At 41.7% G+C, this 25,646-nt stretch overlaps 2 protein-coding genes across 5 annotated transcripts in view; both read right to left on the bottom strand.

Annotated features, from left to right (window-relative positions):
• Nucleotides 1-25,646, bottom strand: part of LOC109901171 (zinc finger protein 16-like) — a 174,268-nt gene that overhangs the window by 42,135 nt on the left and 106,487 nt on the right. The window lies entirely within an intron of this gene.
• Nucleotides 219-24,300, bottom strand: LOC109901170 (zinc finger protein Gfi-1-like). 4 transcript variants are annotated; one of them, XM_031836568.1, is made up of 8 exons: nt 23,807-24,294; nt 22,577-22,707; nt 15,590-15,763; nt 11,701-11,859; nt 6,532-6,643; nt 6,157-6,284; nt 3,406-3,466; nt 219-1,274 (listed from the first exon to the last, which is right to left on the bottom strand). In XM_031836568.1, the coding sequence occupies exons 1-7, from the start codon at nt 24,087-24,089 to the stop codon at nt 3,434-3,436; spliced, it is 1,020 nt and encodes a 339-aa protein (XP_031692428.1). In that variant the 5' UTR covers nt 24,090-24,294; the 3' UTR covers nt 219-1,274; nt 3,406-3,433. The 4 variants fall into 4 exon arrangements, with proteins under 4 accessions (XP_031692428.1, XP_031692425.1, XP_031692426.1 ...); XM_031836565.1 differs by lacking the exon at nt 3,406-3,466 and having other exon boundaries at nt 23,807-24,300; XM_031836566.1 differs by lacking the exon at nt 3,406-3,466 and having other exon boundaries at nt 23,628-24,297.

Genomic DNA, 25,646 nt, shown 5'->3' with positions numbered 1-25,646 from the left:
GACACAGCCTGGATTCGAATCTAGGCTGTATCACAAACGGCCGTGATTGGGAGTCCCATAGGGACAATTGGTCCAGCGTCATCCGGGTTTGGCCGGTGTAGGCCTTCATTGTAAATAAGATTTTGTTCTTAACTGACTTGCCAAGTTAAATAAAGGATAAATAAATTTTAAATTTTAAAAAAATGTTGTGGGTGTATACCAACCATGAAAAATATTCATATTTTTTTTTTTTTTAATTCTGGGGGTTTGGAGGGGCCTTCCACTTATACTGTATTTTCAAAAATGTCAGCTAAATAATGGTTCCCAGATATCCCCTGTGTACATCTCAAGCCACACTGCTATGATTTCTCCCCGTTGTGGACACTCCTATGTCTGATGAGGTTACTCAGGAAGGAGAAGCTCTTGTAACATAGTTTGCACTTGAAGGGCCTCTCCTTGGTGTGAACAGTCTGGTGCTCCTTCACATAGTTTGCTTTAGCAAAGCGCTTCCCACACGTGGGGCAGGTGTACGGCTTGTCATCGTCCGTCCTAATGCTCGTTCTCCCACGTTGTGACCCAATGACACCAGAGGAGGTAGAAGCAGGAGCCACCACTCTCAGGTGGTTAGTCTTTGAGCTCCCTCCTTGAGCCATTGTTTGGGTGTTGTTGGGATTATGTGCTGTGCTATAGGCTAGGTCCTTCTTGTGGTAAATGCCCATCCTGAACCTGTCTGTATTGGTGGGGTAACCATGAGGTAACTGAGGAAAGCTAGACCCAGGTCCAAGCTTTCTATGAACCCAGTCACCAGGCATTAGACAAGACCCTGAAGGAGAAGACAGACCTGCTGATAGACTACCACCAGGGGGGTCTCCCACCACTCTCTGTGAAGGCTGAAGCCCAGGAAGACCTGCTCTGTTCATCATGGATACTGTGGTGTTTGTATCATAAGAACAGGAGGGTCTATCTTTATCAGCCCCAGGCCCTGCTACATCCCTGCACTGAGACTGTGAAGAGAAGGGTCTGGGCTGCAGACTGGATCCCTGACTGGAGCCTCTGTCTCTCTGATGACCACCAGGACTGAGGTTGTTCAGTCCACCTGTCCACTGGTTGTGTTCTGTGTGGTGGTGGAGTCTCTGTCCCTCGTGGTTGGGTCCCGGTTCCGACTCAGGAAGGAAGAGCGACAGCTCCTGATCCAGAGTTCTGATCCGGGGCCAGGGTTTGTGATCAGCCACTTCAGAGGTCCAGTCTCTCCCGCAAGCAACACCAGATATCAGCAGGTCCTCATGGACTGCAGACTGCAAACACAAATACAACAGAAAAGTTTAAATGTTTAAATAAGAAATTATTTCCTGTACACACAGAAACATGACATTATAAAATGTTTACCACAGTCAAGCCCATCTCTAACACTGTGATTCAAGTACCTAACAATATGGAGCCATTGGAGTTTATTATAAAATATGGCCATGTGTGTTGATTCAAGAATTAAGTATAATGTTTTGGTTTGACTGAGATAAGGGAAACACAGTCCCAGAATTTATATTTTGTTTTGTCAGTCAGAACAGAGTCAATTTTGTATTTAATTTCAACATGGTTTCAAATGGTCATACACTTACATAAAGAACTGAAGTAGGGGAGAGTGTTTGTTTCTAAGAAATCATACACAAAATGAATCATGTGACCAAATATTTAGGAAGAGGTCATCATTTCATGGTCCATGCTCTCTGATATCCCTTGGAAGTCCCAAATCTGACGTTACCCAATTGAAGTTGAAATTTAAAATGGGTACGGTTAGGGTTTAGGGTAGGGAAGTCCAAAGGATTCCGGATAGCACTAACCATTATTTCATGGAGTCTGTGAAGGAAGACACCACATTGAAAAAGTGGTAAGCAAGTTAGCAAATTTTTTTTTTTTATAAAAAGATTTTCAAAAAGTCAAATTTATTTATGACGCTTGTATCTAAACCAAAGTAGATTGTTTTATACATCATTTGGGGTCTCTATAAGCTTCAACATGAGGCCCTAAACATGGCATGAAAGTGCATCCTTGGAGCTATTTGGGCTAATATAGTCAAAATGTATGCCTTGGGGTAAGTTGAGCCAATGGCCACCATACCCCATACAAATGATGATTACATTTAGTCAGTTTTATGCACAGTATTTTTGCAATGAGTAATGCATATAAACTCAAGATGTGTTTTTATTGTTACAGAGCAGACATCATCATGCCCTGTATATACAAACGGAAAACAAGCAGGGGTCTAAACCCCAAGGACGTGAGAGAAGGGAATAAGTCCATTGGAGCGGCAGCAAGAGATGAACAAATAGACTGAATGACACCGAAGAGGTACATTGACAAAAAAATAACAACAAACATGGACCTGTGGGAAAGAGAGGCTATGATAGAGTAGCAGAGGCACCAATGTCTTATCTGATGACACGGAGTCTGAGCTTGCTAAACATATCAAGAAACTTGCGGACCGGTTTCATGGATGTAGTCTCTGCTCAAATGCAGAGAACATGCCTGCAAACTGGCACACCGAAACAACATCCCTGTCCAAGACAACTGGTCAAGAAATGGAAGGGTAAGTGATATTGAACAGACAAATCTACTGTATACATTTAAGATATACAATATACCAACCCCATTCCGTTAATTAGAACCACCATCACCACAACCACCATCACCACGACCACCATCACCCACTGTCACAGGAAACTATCACCCACTTACCCCAAGGCAGTTCAACTTACCCTGTCCCAATGCTCAACTTACCACATACCTGAGGGAAGTTGTGCCAAGGGACCACTTTCTTTTTTGGACAAGCTATGTTTTCAAAACTGTAATGTTTACCTGAATTCTGATTATTTCCAGAAATATATGTAGATATTTTTGTTAGAAAGAATACTATATTTCCCCCGACATAGTAATGCTGATTGTAAAAAATGGCCCAGAATACCCCACTCTCCCCTACTTTTATTGCACAAAACAATACCTGTGACTAGAATAACTTTTCTCACTATGGTAACACTTTCCATTTTCTGTAAATCTGGTACCCTCGCTCTGATAAAATTAATGTTAGAATACTTTGGAAAAGGTTCAACATTACACACATCTTCACTACTCCATGTCAAGTAAACATGAATTAAGGCAATATAATTTCCTTATTTTAAAACACTACCATCAAACAACAGGTCAGGGTTGCCACCTTTCACCAGTTAAGCATTTTTAAAGACACACCAACCATCACCATATCATCTACTCTGTCCAATCATACAATACATCCAAAATCAACATAATTAACTACAAAACAAACAAGTACTACATAGAAAGATGTGGATTGTGGTGTGAGGGGATGACAGAGGCTCGTCTAGTAGGAGACTGTTGCTGATTACTGCCCAGGTGTGGTGGCCTCCAGGCACTTACTGCTGCCGATGCATCACCCAGATGGGGGCTACACATTCGGTGGTGGGATGTTCCAGCCTACCTACAGAGGAGGAAGAGGAGCTGTGAACTGCAGAGACAGATGTGCCTGATAAAGCTTCGGGCCTGTCTGACTGATGTGTCTCCCTCCCTGGCTGTACCATCGATGCTGCCTCCAATCAAGCTACACCTTTACTGAACTGCATCATCATCATCTAGCTGTGGAAGACCCTCTCCCATGAACTGCCAGCTCCCTTGTTTTTAAAAAGTAACAGATTCTGTATGAAAAGCTCTATATACAGTTGAAGTCGGAAGTTTACATACACTTAGGTTGGAGTCATTAACATTTGTTTTCAACCACTCCACACATTTCTTGTTAACAAACAATAGTTTTGGCAAGTCGGTTAGGACATCTACTTTGTGCATGACACAAGTAATTTTTCCAAAAATTGTTTACAGACATTTATTTCCCCTATCATTCACTGTATCACAATTCCAGAAGTTGACATACACTAAGTTGACTGTGCCTTTAAACAGTCTGGTTCATCCTTGGGAGCAATTTCCAAATGGCTGAAGGTACTACTACGTTCATCTGTACAAACAATAGTACGCAAGTATAAACACCATGGGACCACACAGTCATCATACTGCTCAGGAAGGAGATGTGTTCTGTCTCCTAGAGATGAACGTACATGGTGAGGAAGGTGCGAATCAATCCCAGAACAATAGCAAAGGACCTTGTGAAGATGCTGGAGTAAACAGGCACAAAACTATCTATATCCACAGTAAAACGAGACCTATATCGATAAAACCTAAAAGGCCGCTCAGCAAGGAAGAAGCCACTGCTCCAAAACCGCCATAAAAAAGCCAGACTACGATTTGCAACTGCACATGGGGACAAAGATCATACTTTTTGGAGAAATGTCCTCTCGTCTGATGAAACAAAAATAGAACTGTTTGGTCATAATGACCATAGTTATGTTTGGAGGAAAAAGGGGCAGGATTGCAAGTCGAAGAACACCATCCCAACCGTGAAGCACGGAGATGGCACCATCATGTTGTGGGGGTGCTTTGCTGCAGGAGGGACTGGTGCAATTCACAAAATAGATGGCATCATGAAGAATTTTTTTATTTGACCTTTATTTAACTAGGCAAGTCAGTTAAGAACAAATTCTTATTTTCAATGACGGCCTAGGAAGAGTAGGTTAACTGCCTGTTTAGGGGCAGAACGACAGATTTGTACCTTGTCAGCTCTGGGATATGAACTTGCAACCTTTCGGTTACTAGTCCAACGCTCTAACCACTAGGCTACCCTGGCGCCCCAAAATGAAAATGATGTGAATGAAAATGATGTGGATATATTGAAGCAACATCTCAAGACATCAGTCCAGAAGTTAAAGCTTGGTCACAAATGGGTCTTACAAATGGACAATGACCCCAAGCATACTTCCAAAGTTGTGGCAAAATGTCTTAAGGACAACAAAGTCAAGGTATTGGAGTGGCCATCACAAAGCCCTGACCTAAATTCCATAGAAAATGTGTGGGCAGAACTGAAAAAGCGTGTGCGAGCAAGGAGGCCTACAAACCTGACTCAGTTACACCAGCTCTGTCAGGAGGAATGGGCCAAAATTCACCCAACTTATTGTGGGAAGCTTGTGGAAGGCTACCCGATACGTTTGATCCAAGTTAAACAATTTAAAGGCAATCCTACCAAATACTGAAAGCTGAAATGAATCATTCTCTCCACTATTATTCTGACATTTCACATTCTTAAAATAAAATGGTGATCCTAACTGCCCTAAGACAGGACATTTCTACTAGGATTAAATGTCAGGAATTGTGAAAAAGTTTAAATGTATTTGGCTAAGGTGTATGTAAACTTCCGACTTCAACTGTAAATAAATATATTATTATTATTACTATTCATGGGCCGTGTGCATTTTTTGCTGGTCTATGGTGAGGTAGCTCCTCTCTGAGAAATTATTCCCAATAATGTGTACAGGTGAACAGCCTTTCTCCCGTGTGGACTTTCAGGTGTATCTTCAGATGGTGCTGGTGGGAGAACCTCTTCTCACACTGGGAGCAGCTGTAGGATTTCTCCCCCCCGTGTGGACTCTCTGGTGCCTCTTCAGGCTGGACAAATGGGAGAAACTGGCCCGGTAAAGATGGCAGTCAAACTATTTCTCCTATGTGCATCCTCTGGTGGATCTCCACCTGTTGGGCAAACGGAACTTTCCCACAGAACGAACACATGAAGCGCTTCTCTTTGCCACTAGATCTACTGATGGCGTTACTACTACTGTCATTTGTCAATGGGCTTGTGTAGCCATTTAGTGTTGAGGCACTGGCATTGTCTAAGGTCTGGTTTAACATAAGGAGAGTGTGAGGAGGACGAAGGCCAGGGAGTGTCTGTGTTGTCGCAGGGTCCATGTTCCAGTTGATAGATCCTAAAGAAGGCAGACTGAAGGCAGCACCTGTTAGGGGGTTAACCTGAGGCGTCTTCAGTCTCTCTGAATCACAACTATAGAAGCAGGACGGCGCATTTCTAGCCCAGTCTGTATCTGTTCTCTTTCATTGCATATGGACACCTCCCTGTCCCAGCAGACTAAATCTACACCTCACCCTGGTCTCAGCTAGTCTGTTGTCATGGAGACTAAGTTTGGTTGTTGTTTTGTGTTCGTCAGTCTGTTTCTGGTTGTGGTTAACAGTGTTGTTCCCCAGCCCAGAGATGAGGACGCTGTCCCATCCACTGACCTCCACTATGTCACCTCTGGTCCTGGCCTGCTCAGTGATGTCGTCCCCCGGGCCCTTGGCTGCACCGGTCTGGGTCTGGGAATCCAAGACGGCTCCCCAGTCTCCTCTGTTTGCCTCCAGCCAACCACCTACAGGAAGAGGTTACAAAATAGACTTTACAAACATGGCAGAGAACTCTACATGTGAAGTTTTTTTGTGTTAATTACCATGTCAAGTTCATACATTTTAATGTGTGTTTTTGTATGTAAACATAAGTTGTATTGATTTCATTTTATGAATGAGAAAAATAAAATAAAAAATAAAAATAGCCAGGCACATCACTATTCCGATTGAATATCTATTACTGTATGTAGGCTATATGTATGTCTCCCTTACCTTGCTCCCCCATCTTTAGTCCACTCAGCAGGTCAATGTTCTCTGGTCCATCTTCTATTGCCTCCTCTTTGACTATCAACAGATCAGGCTTCCCATCCTCCATGTCTACTGACTGTAAGAGATACAGAGTGAGAGGATGTTGGATCAAGACATCTGATATGAGCACCCTGCTATGGAGCATCTTCTGATGGTCAATGAGGGATTGCTATGAGTATAGTCTCGCATTGCCATAAGTTCAAAATCACATCGTTGTCACGCCTCCCTTGAAGGTCTGGATAATTTTTGTATTACAAAAATGGTTTGAATGGGCCACTTGCTCCCAGGGGCAAGATTCTGATTGGATGTTACAGTTCAAGAATCCTCGCCCAAAGCCCTGTTGAATGGGTGTTGTGTGTTGGGGTAGTGATAATGGAATTTATATGTTTAAATGAATGATTAGAATATTCCACCCTGAAACCATATAATTGTATGAAATTGATTATAGTCAGTAAAATTATAATTAATGATGTGTGTAGTTTTAGTCAGAATTAGGGTAAAACAATATATCTGTATAATATATTGTTTATAGTATCTTAAACACAGACTGTCTGAGCAAAATTCAGTGCCAACCTGGCTAGGCTGGGAGATTGGGAGAGGGCAGGGAGTACTTCTCATGGTCTCCCTAATCTTGGGGGAGGACAGGGAGTGCTTCTCACGGTCTCCCTAATCTTGGGGGAGGGCAGGGAGTACTTCTCACGGTCTCCCTAATCTTGGGGGAGGACAGGGAGTGCTTCTCACGGTCTCCCTAATCTTGGGGGAGGACAGGGAGTGCTTCTCACGGTCTCCCTAATCTTGGGGGAGGACAGGGAGTGCTTCTCACGGTCTCCCTAATCTTGGGGGAGGACAGGGAGTGCTTCTCACGGTCTCCCTAATCTTGGGGGAGGACAGGGAGTGCTTCTCACGGTCTCCCTAATCTTGGGGGAGGACAGGGAGTGCTTCTCACGGTCTCCCTAATCTTGGGGGAGGACAGGGAGTGCTTCTCACGGTCTCCCTAATCTTGGGGGAGGACAGGGAGTGCTTCTCACGGTCTCCCTAATCTTGGGGGAGGACAGGGAGTGCTTCTCACGGTCTCCCTAATCTTGGGGGAGGACAGGGAGTGCTTCTCACAGTCTCCCTAATCTTTGGGGAGGACAGGGAGTGCTTCTCACAGTCTCCCTAATCTCTGTCGGCTGGGTAGTGATACAGTATGTGCGTAGAATACCTACTGTTTGTGTGGAAGTATGTGCGCAGCTATAAAATTGATGTTTTTGTATTCTTGACTTTAGAACGTTCTCGTGAATAAACTGTACTAACCTTTTGCATAAACTGAGTCTTTGACTAATTATTATTAAACACATGGTCTTACAAACCTCGGGGATTGGTCAAAGCTATTGATTGATTGTTATTATCATTGTGATTGAAAATTCTCCTGACAAGTAGGACACATTTTGTAGAGAGTTGTTGCATATGCTGGTTTGCGATTGATATTTATTGAAACTGAAAGTGGGTTACGCTGGTAAAGTCAAACATCACAACACATTCTAAACCGCTCTGGTGACATACACACTTTTTGCCCAGTCGTCCACATGGCTACTGGCGGCGCTTTGCTACCACCGGAAATATCTTGAAGATTGCCCATTACTTTGTTTTTGTAAGGACCCAAAAAAACAGAGGCAGCGGGAGAACCTATTCAAGTAAATAAATACGTTATGAAAATGTAAAAATATATATATATATTATTACAGTACTACTAGTAGGTGACTTTGTAGGCTAACTCAACTGAGCTGCTATCTAGTTAGCTGACTTAACACCACTTTACACAAGTGGTCACCAACCTTTTTTGAAGTAAGATCACATTCGGAGTCTAAATGCAAGCCAAGTTCTACCACAACATTAACCAATTAAAAACAGTACTGTAGCAATGAGGTTTGTGCAATAGGCTATAGGCCCAACACATTATCAATGCATATTGACTATGCTTATTAAATTGCACTGCCAATGTTGTTCTTCTCAGACCATTTTAGGTATATGATCACACTATAATAGATCATTTGATGTATTACTTGTGAGGCGCAACTGAGTGAGCATAATTGTTTTTACTGGACTGATGGCCTGCATGTGATGGTCAGTCTGAGGGAAGGGAACAGCGGTGAGGTTACCTCTCACCTAATTCACCGTCCACCCCCACTCTGCCTCCCTACACTGAGAAAAAACACAGTCTGTCAGTTGATGGCAAACCCCATTTCTGCTATTTCTGCCACATGCACCAATTGATGTTGTTACTCGTATGACCAGAGAAAAGGAAATGCTCCTTCATATAAAAAAAGACCATCCACTAATAATAACAACACTAGCTCATCGGAACACTTTGCTGTACTCATTCAATGCAGCTGCAGTGCTAGTTGTAGCAAGTGTTAATAACAGCGCTGAATAACTTAAACATGAACTTACTCATAAAAGCAGTAGCTATTTTCTGTATTCATTGGGTCTGTAGTCATGGTTTTAAACATTTTGAAAACCTCACAGTATCAACTTTGCTGTGCGTTCAACGTTTCTTTTTACAGTCTATGGCTCGAAGAAACTGTGCAAACACGCTGATCTGAGCTATCTGATTGGCTCGCGGTAAGCCTATAGGTGCACTTGTTTTAATCTACCTTCAGACACATGTAATGGTTCAAAATGGGAACACTTTGCCTTTCTGGCACAAGGGCTGCTGAATAAAGTGCACCTACTACCAACAGCGCGAAACAAATTTGAAAAAATATGCACGCAAGGCTTTATCGTTGTATTTTTTACAGAAATGTTTGGTGAAACACATAGAATGCCTTGGAGAATGCCTTGGTGAGGTAAGTTTTTGTTTTTATTAATCCATTGCCACCCGGGTCTCTGGTGTAACTGCTAAACTGCTTACTGACTATACACAAACAAAGGGAAAGGGTGAGAGGAGAACACATACAGTGGGGTAAAAAAGTATTTAGTCAGCCACCAATTGTGCAAGTTCGCCCACTTAAAAAGATGAGATAGGCCTGTCATTTTCATCATAGGTACACTTCAACTATGACAGACAAAATGAGAAAAAAAATCCAGAAAATCACATTGTAGGATTTTTAATGAATTTATTTGCAAAATATGGTGGAAAACAAGTATTTGGTCACCTTCAAACAAGCAAGATTTCTGGCTCTCACAGACCTGTAACTTCTTCTTTAAGAGGCTCCCCTGTCCTCCACTTGTTACCTGTATTAATGGCACCTGTTTGAACTTAGTATAAAGTATAGTATAAAAGACACCTGTCCACAACCTCAAACAGTCACACTCCAAACTCCACTATGGCCAAGACCAAAGAGCTGTCAAAGGACACCAGAAACAAAATTGTATACCTGCACCAGGCTGGGAAGACTGAATCTGCAATAGGTAAGCAGCTTGGTTTGAAGGAATCAACCGTGGGAGCAATTATTAGGAAATGAAAGACATACAAGACCACTGATAATCTCCCTCAATCTGGGGCTCCACGCAAGATCTCACCCCATGGGGTCAAAATGATCACAAGAAACGGTGAGCAAAAATCCCAGAACCACACGGGGGGACCTAGTGAATGACCTGCAGAGAGCTGGGACCAAAGTAACAACGGCTACCATCAGTAACACACTACGCCGCCAGGGACTCAAATCCTGCAGTGCCAGACGTGTCCACCCTGCTTAAGCCAGTATATGTCCAGGCCCGTCTGAAGTTTGCTAGAGAGCATTTGGATGATCCATAAGAAGATTGGGAGAATGTCATATGGTCAGATGAAACCAAAATATTTTTATTTTTATTTGACCTTTATTTAACTAGGCAAGTCAGTTAAGAACAAATTCTTATTTTCAATGACGGCCTAGGAACAGTGGGTTAACTGCCTGTTCAGGGGCAGAACGACAAATTTGTACCGTGTCAGCTCGGGGGTTTGAACTTGCAACCTTCCGGTTACTAGTCCACCGCTCTAACCACTAGGCTACCCTGCCGCCCCATATAACTTTTTGGTAAAAACTCAACTCGTCGTGTTTGGAGGACAAAGAATGCTGAATTGCATCCGAAGAACACAATACCTACTGTGAAGCACGGGGGTGGAAACATCATGCTTTGGGGCTGTTTTTCTGCAAAGGGACCAGGACGACTGATAGTAAAGGAAATAATGAATGGGGCCATGTATTGTGAGATTTTGAGTGAAAACCTCCTTCCATCAGCAAGGGCATTGAAGATGAAACGTGGCTGGGTCTTTCAGCATGACAATGATCCCAAACACACCGCCCGGGCAACGAAGGAGTGGCTTCGTAAGAAGCATTTCAAGGTCCTGGAGTGGCCTAGCCAGTCTCCAGATCTCAACACCATAGAAAATCTTTGGAGGGAGTTGAAAGTCCGTGTTGCCAGCAACAGCCCCAAAACATCACTGCTCTAGAGGAGATCTGCATGGAGGAATGGGCCAAAATACCATCAACAGTGTGTGAAAACCCTGTGAAGACTTACAGAAAACGTTTGACCTCTGCCAACAAAGGGTATATAACAAAGTATTGACATAAACTTTTGTTATTGACCAAATACTTATTTTCCACCATAATTTGCAAATAAATTCATAAAAAATCCTACAATGTGATTTTCTGGATGTTTTTTCTTCTCATTTTGTCTGTCATAGTTGAAGTGTACCTATGATGAAAATTACAGGCCTCTCTCATTTTTAAGTGGGAGAACTTGCACAATTAGTGGCTGACTAAATTATTTTTTGCCCCACTGTAGATGCGAGAAGGAATACAACGTGGCTGCTATGAAAGTGAACAAAACAGGAATAAACATACCTGAATTTGTCCAATAGAAACTCTCATTTGCAATTGTTGGACTTATGATTACACCCAAGATCAGCTAGATGTGTCACTGTCTGTCACTTCAATATTTTCTCTCGACCTGTGTGCGGCTACGTTGTAAACTTTAATTCATAGGCTAGGTTGAAACAACCTCATGATGGGTATAGGGGGAATTTTTGCATCACGTAGTAGCCTAAACCTATCGATGTTACATTGAACTGGGTGCTCATGAAAAAATATCGTCCTCCTTCATCATCAAAACCACTGACCACCACTGATATGGACCTAATACCATAAAGACAGTTCACAGTGGGCTCACCTCAGTGAGACTGTGTGTGGTCCTGTGCTGCTCAGCTGGTTCCTCTGTTGGTTCAGGTGTAGTCTGGTTGTCCTCCATGACCATGGTCCACTCAGGGTTCCCCAGACCCTCCTCACACCCCTCCTCCTTCACCAGGAGCACCTCTGGACCCTCCTCCTCCTGAAAGAGACAGGTGATACAGATTATTACACAGACATACACTCCCTCAGGTACGTACATACGTACCTACGTTTGAGTCCTATATTGTAGTTACAGAATTACTTTATTGTTCAGAAAGTATTCACACTCCATTACTTTTTCAAACGTTGTTGTTTTACAGCCTGAATTTGAAATTGATTAAATTTAGATTCGTTGTCACTGGCCTACACACAATACCCCATAATGTTAAAGTGGAATAATGTTTTTGGGAATGTTTACAGATGAATTAAAAATTAAAGGCTGAAATGTCTTGAATCAATAACTATTCAATCTATTTGTTATGGCAAACCTAAATAAGTTCAGGAGTAACAATTTACTTAACAAGTCACATAATATGTTGCATGGACCCACTTTGTCTGCAATAATAGAGTTTAACATGAAATTTGAATTACTACCTCATCTCTGTACCTCGCACATACAATTATCTGTAAGGTCCCTCAGTCGAGCAGTGAATTTCAAACACAGATTCAACCACAAAGACCAAGGAGGTTTTCCAATGCCTCGCAAAGAAGAGCACCTATTGGTAGAGATTTAATATCTTTTTGAGCATGGTGAAGTTATTAATTACACTTTGGATGGTGTATCAATACATGCAGTTACTACAAAGATACAGGAGTTCTTCCTAACTCAGTTGCCGGAGAGGAAGGAAACAGCTCAGGATTTCACCATAGTGACTTTAAAAGAGTTACTAAGTTTAATGGCTGTGATAGGAGCAAACTGAGGATGGATCAACAATATTGTAGATACTCCACAATACTACGCTAATTAACAGAGTGGAAAGAAGGAAGACTGTACGGAATACAAATAGCAATTAACTTTCTGTCCTGAGTACAAAGTGTTATGTTTTGGTCAAATCCAAAATAACACAGAGTATCACTCTCCATATTTTCAAGCATAGTGTTGGCTGCATCGTGCTATGGGTATGCTTATAATTGTTAAGGACTGGGTAGTTTTTTTAGGATAAAAAAATGTATTGAATGAAGTTAAGCACAACCCTAGTGGAAAACCTGGTTCAGTCTGCTTTCCACCAGACACTGGGAGATGAATTGACCTTTCAGCAGGACAATAACCTAAAACATAAGGCCAAATCTACACTGGAGTTGCTCACCAAGACAGTGAATGTTCCTGAGTGGCTGAGTTACAGCTTTGACATAAATCTACTTAAACATCTATGGCAAGACCTGAAAATGGTTGTCTAGCACAGATCAACAACCAATTTGACACAGCTTGAAGAATTTTTTAAATAATAATTGGCAAATGTTGCAAAATACAAGTGTGAAAAGCTCTAAGAGACTTACCCAGAAAGACTCACAGCTGTAACCGCTTCTACAAAGTATTGATAAGGGGTGTGAATACTTATGTAAATGAGATATTTCTGTGTTTAATTTTCAATAAATTAGCAAACATTTATAAAAAAAACATTTCGCTTTGTCATTATAGGATATTGTGTGTAGACAGGTGAGGAAAAAAATCATTTAAACCCTTTTTCGAATTCAGGCTGTAACACAACAAAATGTGGAATATATCACGGGGTATGAATACTTTCTAAGGGCACTGTAAATATGATATTGTGGTTAAATATGAGTGTGCTATGATAAGTCATCAGACAAACCTGACTAAACTATTTTGATGTGTACAGTTGTGGCCAAAAGTTTTGAGAATGACACAAATATTGATTTCCACAAAGTTTCCTGCTTCAGTGTCTTTAGATATCAAAGGCTTTTATTGACAATTACATGAAGTTGATGCAAAGAGTCAATATTTGCAGTGTTGACCCTTCTTTTTCAAGACCTCTGCTATCCGCCCTGGCATGCTGTCAATTAACTTCTGGGCCAAATCCTAACTGATGGCAATCCATTCTTGCATAATCAATGCTTGGAGTTTGTCAGAATTTGTGGGTTTTCGTTTGTCTACCGCCTCTTGAGGATTGACCAAAAGTTCTCAATGGGATTAAGGTCTGGGGAGTTTCCTGGCCATGGACCCAAAATATCAACGTTTTGTTCCCCGAGCCACTTAGTTATCCCTTTTGCCTTATGGCAAGGTGCTCCATCATGCTGGAAAAGGCATTGTTCGTCATCAAACTGTTCCTGGATGGTTGGGAGAAGTTGCTCTCAGAGGATGTGTTGGTACCATTCTTTATTAATGGCTGTGGTGTAAGGCAAAATTGTGAGTAAGCCCACTCCCTTGGATGAGAAACAACCCCACACATGAATGGTCTCAGGATGCTTTACTGTTGGCATGACACAGGACTGATGGTAGTGCTCACCTTGTCTTCTCAGGACAAGCATTTTTCCGGATGTTTATTAAACATAAGTGTTAATCACACCATATGAAAACCTCACATACACGTCTCAACAACAAAAAAATCATTGTGAACTTGATAAACTGTATTAATTTTAAAAATAAAGTAGTTCAATGGAAGTAATGAAATAGGCATTTGTGAACATCATATAGCCTACACAGTACAAACACAATATGTAAGACACTCATTAGGCGTATATATGCCTTATATATATCACACAATGTGTTGATGCAATGTTCTACCCAGGAAATATCCACACTGAAATCTGTTTCAACACCGAAACTCTTGTTATTCCATGCATCTATGGGTCTTTTCAGCTGACAACAACCAAAATTAATCTTTGTCTTTCATGCAGGTTTTGATCTAAACATCAGAAGCTATTGAGTGGAATGGTTACTTTCTATATTACAGAGTGGGATGGTTTTTCTGCTGGTGTATCCTGAGGCATCTCCTCTCTGAAAAACTCTTCCCGCAATACATACAGCCGAATGGCTTCTCTCCAGTGTGGACCTTCAGGTGCATCTTCAGCTGGTCCTGGCGAGAGAACCTCTTCTCACACTGTGGGCAGCTGTAGGGTTTCTCCCCTGTGTGGACTCTCTGATGCCTTTTCAGGTGGTGCTGGTGGGAGAACCTCTTCTCACACTGGGTACAGCTGAAGGGTTTCTCCCCTGTGTGAACCCTCTGGTGGATCTCCACATTCTGGAGGCAGCTGAAGCCTTTGTGACAGAACATGCAGAGGAACCGTTTCTCTTTACTATTGCCTGATGTTGCTCCCCCTCCGCGAGCCTGGGCTTTAGCCCTGTCATTTGAGTTCAATAGCTGATCAAAAAGGACACGGACGTGTGAATCGGAAGGCTCTATCGACGTGGGCACTGGGTCGCGTTCTCTGAACGCGTGTAAAGGGGAGTGGGTTGCGACATTTAGATTTGTCTCTAAGCTTTCCCTGTAGTCAAAGAAGTCACTGGTGTTACCCTGCGAGTGTCCTTCTCCTAAGTGAGTTTCATCTGCATTCCATGAAAGAGAAACGTCGCTCTCCACTTTCACAGTCACTTCATCTACGACCAGACCCTCCCCTTTCTTATCTAGGCACCCTTCAGAGTTTACACTACTACTGTACCTGTGCCAGTCACCTCTCATTGGATTAGTCGGTGTATCTAAGCCCAAAGGCATGTCACCAGGTAACATCTCTGTAGCGTATGAACAGGACGGATCATTGCCAGTCTGTGACACGTCACCTGAGTCCTGATGGGACAGAACAGTCCTCGGGCTTGGGTTACCATAAAGTATATACTCTGAGCGGGGAGCAGGAGCACAGCTCAGTGATTCCAGCCCCGCTAAAGTCTCGGTGTCTGTCTCTGACTTGAGGGCGGCGTTCTGCGTTCCACTGACCTCCGTGATGCTGTGTTTGATCCTGGGCTGCGCTGGAGCGGTGGTGGGGTCCTCCGTGACTACAGGGGGCGCCACTTCAGTTGCTGCTTCCACCTGGATGTTTCTGCTGTGACGTGGGTCCTCCTCTCCTTCAGACCTCTCCTGCTTGACCCCAGGACCTGCAGCCTCTGCAGACTAACACAAGAAGAGAGGAGGTTATTATCGGTACATGAGTTGAATACCCTATGAATGTCCCGCCTATTTCCTGGTCGAGTCCCGTACGGTTCTTGAAAGGCAATCAAGCTTATACTATCAAATTGATGAAAACGCTGTCATAAGACATATATACAATTAGATTTGTATATTTAATTTGCTCATACCCAATGTTTTTTATACAAATATTTGACGGTCAAGAAGTAAGGCACATCGGCGAAAGTTAGAAAAGTCTAATTTAACGACAACTCAGCACCCTTGTTAGCATGGTTGCTCGAGTTTGAGGACGATAAAAACCTGTTAGTTACAACCAGTACTTTTTAACCCCTTAACCCTATTCTCAACCGGCTGGTAGAGCATGTTTTGACAATGGATTTAGCTGGATTTGAATTAAATCTTCACTAGAACTTTATTGGTCAACTCCCCCAGCATCAATTTACATAATTTGTATAATTTTGGGTTGCTACAGTTCCATGTTGTGGCATTAACTTTGCCCACTCAGAGGGCTGTAAGAAAACAAAAAATGAGTCACCAAAGATATGGGATTAAGGCAGGAATTACATTTGTGAGGGATTAATATTGTTCCATTCATGTTAGTAGAGACCTTGAAGAGTAGGAATATGAAAATAAATAGTTAAAATGTACATTTTAAAAAACATTTTGTTTTGTGGTTGATATGTCAGTAAAAAGTACGGTGGACTGAGATTGGTATACATTATATTTTTATTAAAAATGTTGCTGAAAAATGATTGAATTGTTGACAACGCACTATAGTAGGCAACATGAATTGGTTAAACCGCATTTCATGACCCATGGGGTCCATTAATCAATATTCTTACTTAAGGTCGCCTATAAAATAATGCCTATAATAGTAATTTAAAAAACTAGTTTGCCATATATATTCTCAAAATGTATTCTGAACATGGAAGAACCTGGATCATTATTAATTTAATAAAACCATTTTGAGGTACATTGCACTACCTGAAAACGCATTGAAAACATTTTAATATATCCTGAACAAAAATGTAAACGCAACATGTAAAGTGTTGGTCCCATGGTACATGACCTGAAAAAAAAGATCCCAGAAATCTTTCATATGCACAAAAAGTTTATTTCTCTCAAATGTTTTATTACATCCCTGCTAGTGAGCATTTCTCCTTTCTCAAGATAATCCAGCCACCTAACAGGTGATTAAACTGCATGATCATTATACAGGTGCATCTTGTGCTGGAGACAATAAAGGGTGCTCTAAAAATGTGCAGTTTTGTCACACAACATAATACCAAAGATGTCTCAAGTTGAGGAAGGGTTCAATTGGCATGCTGACTGCAACAATGTCCAGCAGAGCTGTTGCCAGAGAATGTAATGTTAATTTCTCTACCATAAGCCGCCTCCAACGTCATTTTAGAGAATTTTGAAACCGGCCTCACAACTGCAAACCACTGTGGTGGTTATTTCTTTATTATCAAATGAGGAGAGACAAATTTATCACACAAGTCAAAGTTATACTTAAACTAAATCTTTATTCACATATTAATAAGGAAAGCATGTCACACCACACACTAGTGAATGATGTGAGTGCTCTGCAATAACTATGGCTGGTCGACACAACACTCTTGACTGTTGCGTTGAGAGCCCCAACACAAAGAATACAAATACCTTTTATAGCAAAGATACACCCTCTTAGTCTACATGACAAACAACAGAAGTGTGGAATGGGTCAACAAGGTTAGGATTCGTACAAAGGAAATTAATCATTCACAGCAGACAGTATCTGCTGTAAAGATTGTTCTCATTGTGTGGAAAACAGAGTCATTATCCATACTCGTCATCTCCACCCTGGTACCTCCCAGTACACAAACACCAACTCATGCTATGGAATGGGGTCATTAGGTTTTATCACCAAAGGCATCGTAAATCCAGTGTCCGCATTAAGCGCCAAAGGCCCAACTCTGTAGAACACACACAGATGAGTGTTCTAAGAACCCCTATTCTATTCCATAAAACAACCATTTGATGCAGTAACAGTATTATAACATAATATTGTAATTTTGCTCTCACACAACACCAGCCCAGGACCTACACATCCAGCTTCTTCACCTGCGGGATCATCTGAGACCAGCCACCCAGACAGCTGATGAAACGGTGGGTTTGCACAACCAAATAATTTCTGTACAAACTGTCAGAAACGGTCTCAGGGAAGCTCATCTGTGTGCTCTTCATCATCAGTAGGGTCTTTGTTTTTCAACAGGACAAGGACCCAACACACTTCCAGGCTGTGTAAGGGCTATTTGACTAAGAAGAAGAGTGATGAGTGCTGCATAAGTTACCTAGCCTACACAATCACCTGACCTCAACCAAATTGAGATGGTTTGGAATGAGTTGGACTGCAGAGTGAAGGAAAAGCAGCCAACAAGTGCTCAGCATTTGTGGTAACTCTTTCAAGACTGTTGGAAAAGCATTCCCGGTGAAGCTGGTTGAGAGAATGACAAGTTTGGGCAAAGCTGTCATCAAGGCAAATGGTTGCTACTTTGAAGAATTTGTTTAACACTTTTTTGGTAACTACAGGATTCTGTGTGTGTTATTTCATAGTTTTGATGTCTTCACTAATATTCTACAATGTAGAAAATAGTAAAAATAAAGAAAAACACTTGAATGAGTAGGTGTGTCCAAACTTTTGACTGGTACTGTAAGTATTCAACCCCTTTATTCAGTACTTTGTTGAAGAACCTTTAGCAGCGATTAGAGCCTATAGTCTCCTTGGGTATGACACTACAAGCTTGGCACACCTGTAATTGGGGAGTTCCTCCCATTCTTCTCTGCAGATCTTCTCAAGCTCTGTCAGGTTGGATGATGAGCATCGCTGCACAGCTATTTTCAGGTCTCTCAAGAGATTTTCGATCGGGTTCAGGTCCGGGCCACAAGGACATTCAGAGACTTGTCCCGAAGCCACTCCTGCAGTCTTGGCTGTGTGCTTAGGGTTGTTGTATTGTTAGAAGATGAACCTTTGCCCTAGTCTGAGGTCCAGAGCACGTTTTCATCAAGGATCTCTCTGTACTTTGCTCTGTCATCTTTCCCTCAATCATGACTAGTATCCCAGTCCCTGCCTCTGAAAAACATCCCCACAGCATGATGCTGCCTCCACCATGCTTCACCGTATCAAAGGTGCCAGGTTTCCCTGGAGATGTGACACCTGGCATTCAGGCCAAAGAGTTCAATCTTGGTTTCATCAGACCAGAGAATCTTCTTTCTCACGGTTTGAGAGTCCTTTAGGTGCCTTTTGGCAAACTCCAAGCGGGCTGTCATGTGCCTTTTACTGAGGAGTGGCTTCCGTCTGGCCACTCTACCATAAAGGACTGATTGGTGGAGTGCTGCAGAGATGGTTGTCTTTCTGGAAGGTTCTCCCATCTCCACAGAGGAACTCAGGAGCTCTGACAGAGTGAACATTGGGTTCTTGGTCACGTCCCTGACCAAGGCCTTTCTCCCCCAATTTCTCAGTTTGGCCAGCTCTAGGAAGTCTTGGTGGTTCCAAACTTCTTCCATTTAATGATGGAGGCCACTGTGTTCTTGGGGACCCTCAATGAAACAGACATTTTTTGGTACTTCTTCCCCAGATCGGTGCCTCGACACAATCCTGTCTCGGAGCTCTACGGACAATTCCTTCGACCTCATGGCTTGGTTTTTGCTCTAACATGTTCTATCAACTGTGGGACCTTATATAGACAGGTGTGTGCCTTTCCAAATAATGTCCAATCAATTGAATTTACCACAGGTGGACCCCAATCAAGTTGTAGATACATTTCAAGGATGATCAATGGAAACAGGACGCACCTGAGCTCAATTTCGAGTCTGATAGCAAAGGGTCTGAATACTTATGTAAATAAGGTATGTTTTTTTAATATTTAATACATTTGCAAAAATGTCTAAAAACCTGTTTTCACTTTGTCATTATGGGGTATTGTATGTGGTATTATTGAATCCATTTTAGAATAAGGCTGTAACGTAACAAAATGTGGAAAGGCAAGGGGTCTGAATATTTTCCAAATGTACTGTGCACTCTGAATGACGTAAAATGATATACAGTGGCTTGTGAAAGTATTCACCCCCCTTGACATTTTTCCTATTTTGTTGCCTTACAACCTGGAATAAAATTTGATTTTTTGGGGTGTTCATATTATTTGATTTACACAACATGCCTACCACGTTGAAGATGCAAAATATTTTTTCTTGTAAAACAAACAAGAAAAAAATACAAACAAAAACAGAAACCTTGAGTGTGCATAACTATTCACCCCCCCCCCCCAAAGTCAATACTTTGTAGAGCCACCTTTTGCAGCAATTACAGCTGCAAGTCTCTTGGGGTATGTCTCTATAAGCTTGGCACATCTAGCCACTGGGATTTCTGCCCATTCTTCAAGGCAAAACTGCTCCAGCTCCTTCAAGTTGGATGGGTTCTGCTGGTGTACAGCAATCTTTAAGTCATACCACAGATTCTCAATTGGATTGAGGTCTGGGTTTGACTAGGCCATTCCAAGACATTTAAATGTTGCCTTAAATCACACAAGTGTTGCTTTAGTAGTATGCTTAGGGTCCTGCAGGAAGGTGAACCTTCGTCCCAGTCTCATATCTCTGGAAGACTGAAACAGGTTTCCCTCAAGAATTTCCCTGTATTTAGTGCACGCCAACATTCCTTCAATTCTGACCAGTTTCCCAGTCCCTGCCGATGTTCTCGGGGTGATGAGAAGTGTTGGGTTTGCGCCAGACAGCGTTTTCCTTGATGGCCAAAAAGCTACATTTTAGTCTCATCTAACCAGAGTACCATCTTCCATATGTTTGGGGGAGTCTCCCACATGCCTTTTGGCAAACACCAAACGTGCTTGCTTGCAATGTCCTTCAGGGTTATCTTTGGTCTCTTTGTTGCCTCTCTGATTAATGCCCTCCTTGCCTGGTCCGTGAGTTTTGGTGGGTTTTACTTTTATTTTTTGAAACAAGTAATTTTTTTCTTTTCACTTTTTTCATTTCACAATTTGTCCATTATATGAAATCCAAATAAAAATACATTTAAATAGCTGATTATAATGCAACAAAATAGGAAAAAAGCCAAGGGGGGTGAATACTTTTGCAAGGCACTGTATAACATATTGGTCTTTCACAGACAGGCTAACCCAAGCTGTACTGTGCAAGTAGGCTAAACTGAGACATACATTCACAGGTTTCAGACTTTTATTATTATGTTTTTTTAAGGCTTTTGCTATCAAGGTCACAAGTTTTTAATGAAAAAAAACAACAAATTGGATGTAAATCCATAACAATGATTAAGCCACATCAGGAGACCATTTTTTAGGTCTGGGAAGAGAAAGGAAATTGAAGGGATTTTTTTTTTTTGTGTAGTTACCCTTTAATTCAAGTGCACAGGCACCTAGCACTGTTGTTTGGTTAACAGTGTTTCTTTAGCAGGGTAGAACGCATGGGTGGGGCTTTTATTTGATATTTTTATGTTCTTTACCTGTCAGTATTCCAAACGGGACATTAGTTATCTTTTTACTTAAACACGCAAACACCATCAGATAGAATTCATCGCACGCAACGCACTGGGTTAGTCGGATTTGATCAAATATAACAGAACAGATGAACTGGAATGACATTCACTCTCACAGGCTGGGTTGCGAAAAATAACCAACTGAAAGCCACACCCCCAATAAGTTATGAATATCACTGCTTTGAGGCATAACACACTGTGCTATTATGGCTATATGCGCCTATATATATATGCCTATTTCATTTTTTTATTTATCAACCAATACAGCTCATAATCTAATGCTGTTATCAACCAACAAACCTATATTTTAGTTTTATTTAGCTTTAAAATGCTAACTTTTCTCAGTCTCGTGGCAAAATGTGTAGAATAGCATCGGGTGAGCTATAAAACTGCACATTTTCCCCTCTGCCCTATGGCAAAATGTGTACAACTGCAGGAAATGTGCTTTAAAACTGCACATTTTTCTCTTTTCCCCATGGCAAAATATGCAGGAAGGTACATGCGCCGCCACCCCCCACAATCATAATTATTTTGGGGGGCCCACACACATTTCTGCAGGCCCACCCACCAATATCTGGCTACAGCACTGTTCTGTTGCACGAGATGGAGTTTTAAAATCAAAATGGCCACTGGATTGATGGAAATAATCGTGATATCATTCTGAAAGGTAGGCTAGTTAACATTTAATTGAGACGGTTATTGGGAAAGCCTTTCCATCTACCAGAGTACGGTTAGGCCAGCATTAGTGTCGCTATATTTTTCCTGTTCCTTAATTGTTTGAAACATGGACTTTTTACTTCTTATTATGAGGCATATTTAACCTTGAATCAAAGTAGCCTATAGCCAAAATCCCACCATAGAAACGTGGAGTCAATTATTTTATAAAGGCTCATATGCTTTCTCCTGTTCTATTGGTTTTCTTTCTTTCATTGTCTAGTAGCCAAGGCATTATCCTTGTCATGTTAGAAACCGCTGATAGTTGTTGCATCTTTAGATCTCCCCTCTTTATACATTTCTAACGGATATTTCCATCTCTGTCCATGAAACCTCTCGCACGTGCGGTGCGGTGCGCATTTTAGAAAGGTGTTTTCCGCAAATTGCATTTTGGAACATCAGCCAATATTGCGGCACCCAAAATGTGAAGAAATAATAGTTTATCAACTTTTTAAGCTAAACATTCTGATCCGTTTCATCAACCTTCTCACTGAAAAATAAGTGGGTATATGGCATATAGCCTCCACTACACCACTGCTAACCTCTATCACGATAACGTGCTGGCTCGAGGTTCCGCTCCCCTCATCAACAGTGATTGGTTGGTCATCTCTCCATGTATTTTGTACTGCTGCCTTCACAAAGCTCCTGTGGCCTCCAGTGAGATCTCCTTCACCTGAGAGTTATTGGGGAAAAGAGGTAGTTAGTTTAGTTACTGTCAATGCTTAACGGTACACTATTTACATTTTTGACACAGTCTAGAATTAGCAAGGATGTAAAGTAACACTTCTCATAACTTTCTATGCTATTTAGTGATCGATGTACACTGAACAAAAATATAAACGCAACATGTAAAGTGTTGGTCCTATGTTTCATGAGCTGAAATAAAAGATCCCAGAAATGTTTCATATGCACAAAAAACGTATTTCTCTCAAATTGTGTGCCCAAATTTGTTTACATCCGTTAGTGAGCATATCTCATTTGCCAAGATAATCCATCCACCTGACAGATGCGGCATCTCAAGAAGCTGATTAAAAAGCATGATCATTACAAAGGTGCACCTTGTGCTGGGGACAATAAAAGCCCACTGTGCAGTTGTCACACAACACAATGCCACTGATGTCTCAAGTTTTGAAAGAGCATGCAATTGGCATGGTGACTGCAGGAATGTCCACCACAGCTGTTGCCAGAGAATGTAATGTTAATGTCTCTACTAACATAAGCTGCCTCCAAAGTCGTTTTAGAGAATTTGGCCTCACAACCGCAGACCACGTGTAACCACACCAGCCTAGGACCTCCACATTCAGCTTCTTCACCTGTGGGATTGTCTGACATCAGCCACCCGGATAGCTGGTGAAACTGAGGAGTATTTCTGCCTGTAATAAACCCTTTTGAGGGGATTTTTAAATGTTTTATTCTGTTTGGCTGGGCCTGGCTGCCAAGTGGGTGGGCCATTGACTGATTTCCTTATATGAACTATAACTCAGTAAAATATTTGAAATTGTTGCGTTTATATTTTTGTTCACAATATTATGTTCCATTCATCACATTGTTTTAATTGAGAATATAATAGGAAATTAAGTTAAATATTCTAACCAGATTCTTGATTTCGTGTTTTTGCGCAAGATAGCGAAGTAATCAGAGGCATTATTGCATACTATCCAAAAACTGACCAAGACCCAATTTTATGTAACATATCTGAACGGGAGCGACAGGAACGAAACTATATATGAAAGGCGACATGCCGCGCAGCTTTGGCCTTCTGCGAAATGTACCTTTTTCCATTCCTCTGTATCGGTCTAGGATCTTGACATTACTGGGACGACTAGCGAGGATGCGATCTCGAATTGTCCTGTCTGCGCGCTCCCTTGCTACCTTCAGTTCAAGTAGCTGTAGTTTCCTACGCAATCCCCTGTTTTCTTTCTGGCTTTGAGAAATTTCCAAACGAAACACTGCATAGTCGTCGTCTACGAGTTTACAGATCTCTGCCACGGCTGAATTTGCTAGCACTTCCATGATGGAGGCTATTTGAGTGTGAAAAACCATACAGTTAGCCATTGTTAGTTCAGCGTCACCTAAATAACATCTATCAACCAAGTCCTGTCTCCAACGCGAATTAAAGACTACATGTGATGCTGTGCAGCTAAATTTGTCATATTTGTTCGTCCCATGTTGTTAATTAACGTCTAAATAACAACAAAAACGCTAACGTGGAAATTGTTCTTGGTCACTGTTCACTTCCGTTTAAACTGAAGAGAAAGGATGTTATTGGGTAACGTCATAGCTCGAATGGTGTGTCTAAATGAAAAAAGTACGAGCGCTGTTTTTTTTATATTTATAAGGTACCACTAAGAAATCTGTTCCCAAGTATTTCCGCACATAATGGAGAGAAACGTGATCCTATGAGAAAGGTTTTAAATAATTGTTTTAGTCGAAAATGATATCTGCTTGGGCTTCGTGTGGTCAATTTGCGTCATACAAATTATTTGTAATTATGTTCTGGCCCCCAACCATCAGCCCACGAAAAAAATCGGATCCAATCAAAATTGGTCACATACACATACATGTTTAGCAGATGTTATTGCGAGTGTAGCGAAATGTTTGTGCTTCTAGTCCAAATAAAATTATTCCTTCATAAATTCCATCTTAAAACAAAAAAAAGTGCTACAACAAATCACATACAAAAGACAAGTCTACAGAGTGACTGAGACACAGACATATCTGTGTAATATCTAACATGTAATCTAACAATTCCACAACTACCTAATACACAGATCTAAGTAAAGGAATGGAAGAAGAATATGTAAATATATGGATGAGCAATGACAGAGCCGCATAGGCAAAATGCAATAGATGATATAAAATACAGTATATACATATGAGATGAGTAATGCAAGATATGTGAACATTATTAAAGTGTCATTATTAAAGTGACTAGTGTTCCATTCCTTAAAGTGGCCAGTGATTCCTAGTCTATGCCTATAGGCAGCAGCCGCTAATGTGCTAGTGATGGCTGTTTAACAGTCTGATGGCCTTGATAGAAGCTGTTCAGTCTCTCGGTCCCAGCTTTTTCTGCACCTGTACTGACCTCGCTTTCTGCATAGTAGCAGGGTGAACAGGCAGTGGCTCAGGTGGTTGTTGTCCTTGATGATCTTTTTGGCCTTCCTGTGACATCGGGTGCTGTAGGTGTCCTGGAGGGCAGGTAGTTTGCTCCCGGTGTTGCGTTGTGCAGACTGCACCACCCTCTGGAGAGGGTTTGTGAGGGTTTTAGGTGACAAGACACATTTCTTCAGCCTCCTGAGGTTGAAGAGACGCTATTGCGCCTTCTTCACCACACTGTCTGTGTGGGTGGACCATTTCAGTTTGTCCGTGATGTGTTCGCAGAGGAACTTAAAAACTGTCCACCTTCTCTACTGCTGTCCCATTGATATGGATAGGGGGGTGCTCCCTCTGCCATTTCCTGAAGTCCACCTTCATCTCCTTTGTTTTGTTGACATTGAGTGAGAGTTTCTTTTCCTGACACCACACTCCGAGTGCCCTCACCTCCTCCCTGTAGGCTGTCTCCTCGTTGTTGGTAATCAAGCCTACTACTGTTGTGTCATCTGCAAACTTGAT

The sequence above is a fragment of the Oncorhynchus kisutch genome, linkage group LG12 (assembly GCF_002021735.2).
Source record: "Oncorhynchus kisutch isolate 150728-3 linkage group LG12, Okis_V2, whole genome shotgun sequence".
In the NCBI taxonomy this organism is placed as follows: domain Eukaryota; kingdom Metazoa; phylum Chordata; class Actinopteri; order Salmoniformes; family Salmonidae; genus Oncorhynchus; species Oncorhynchus kisutch.
Note: the sequence above shows the minus strand (reverse complement) of the source record. Positions and strands in the feature narration are given on the sequence as shown.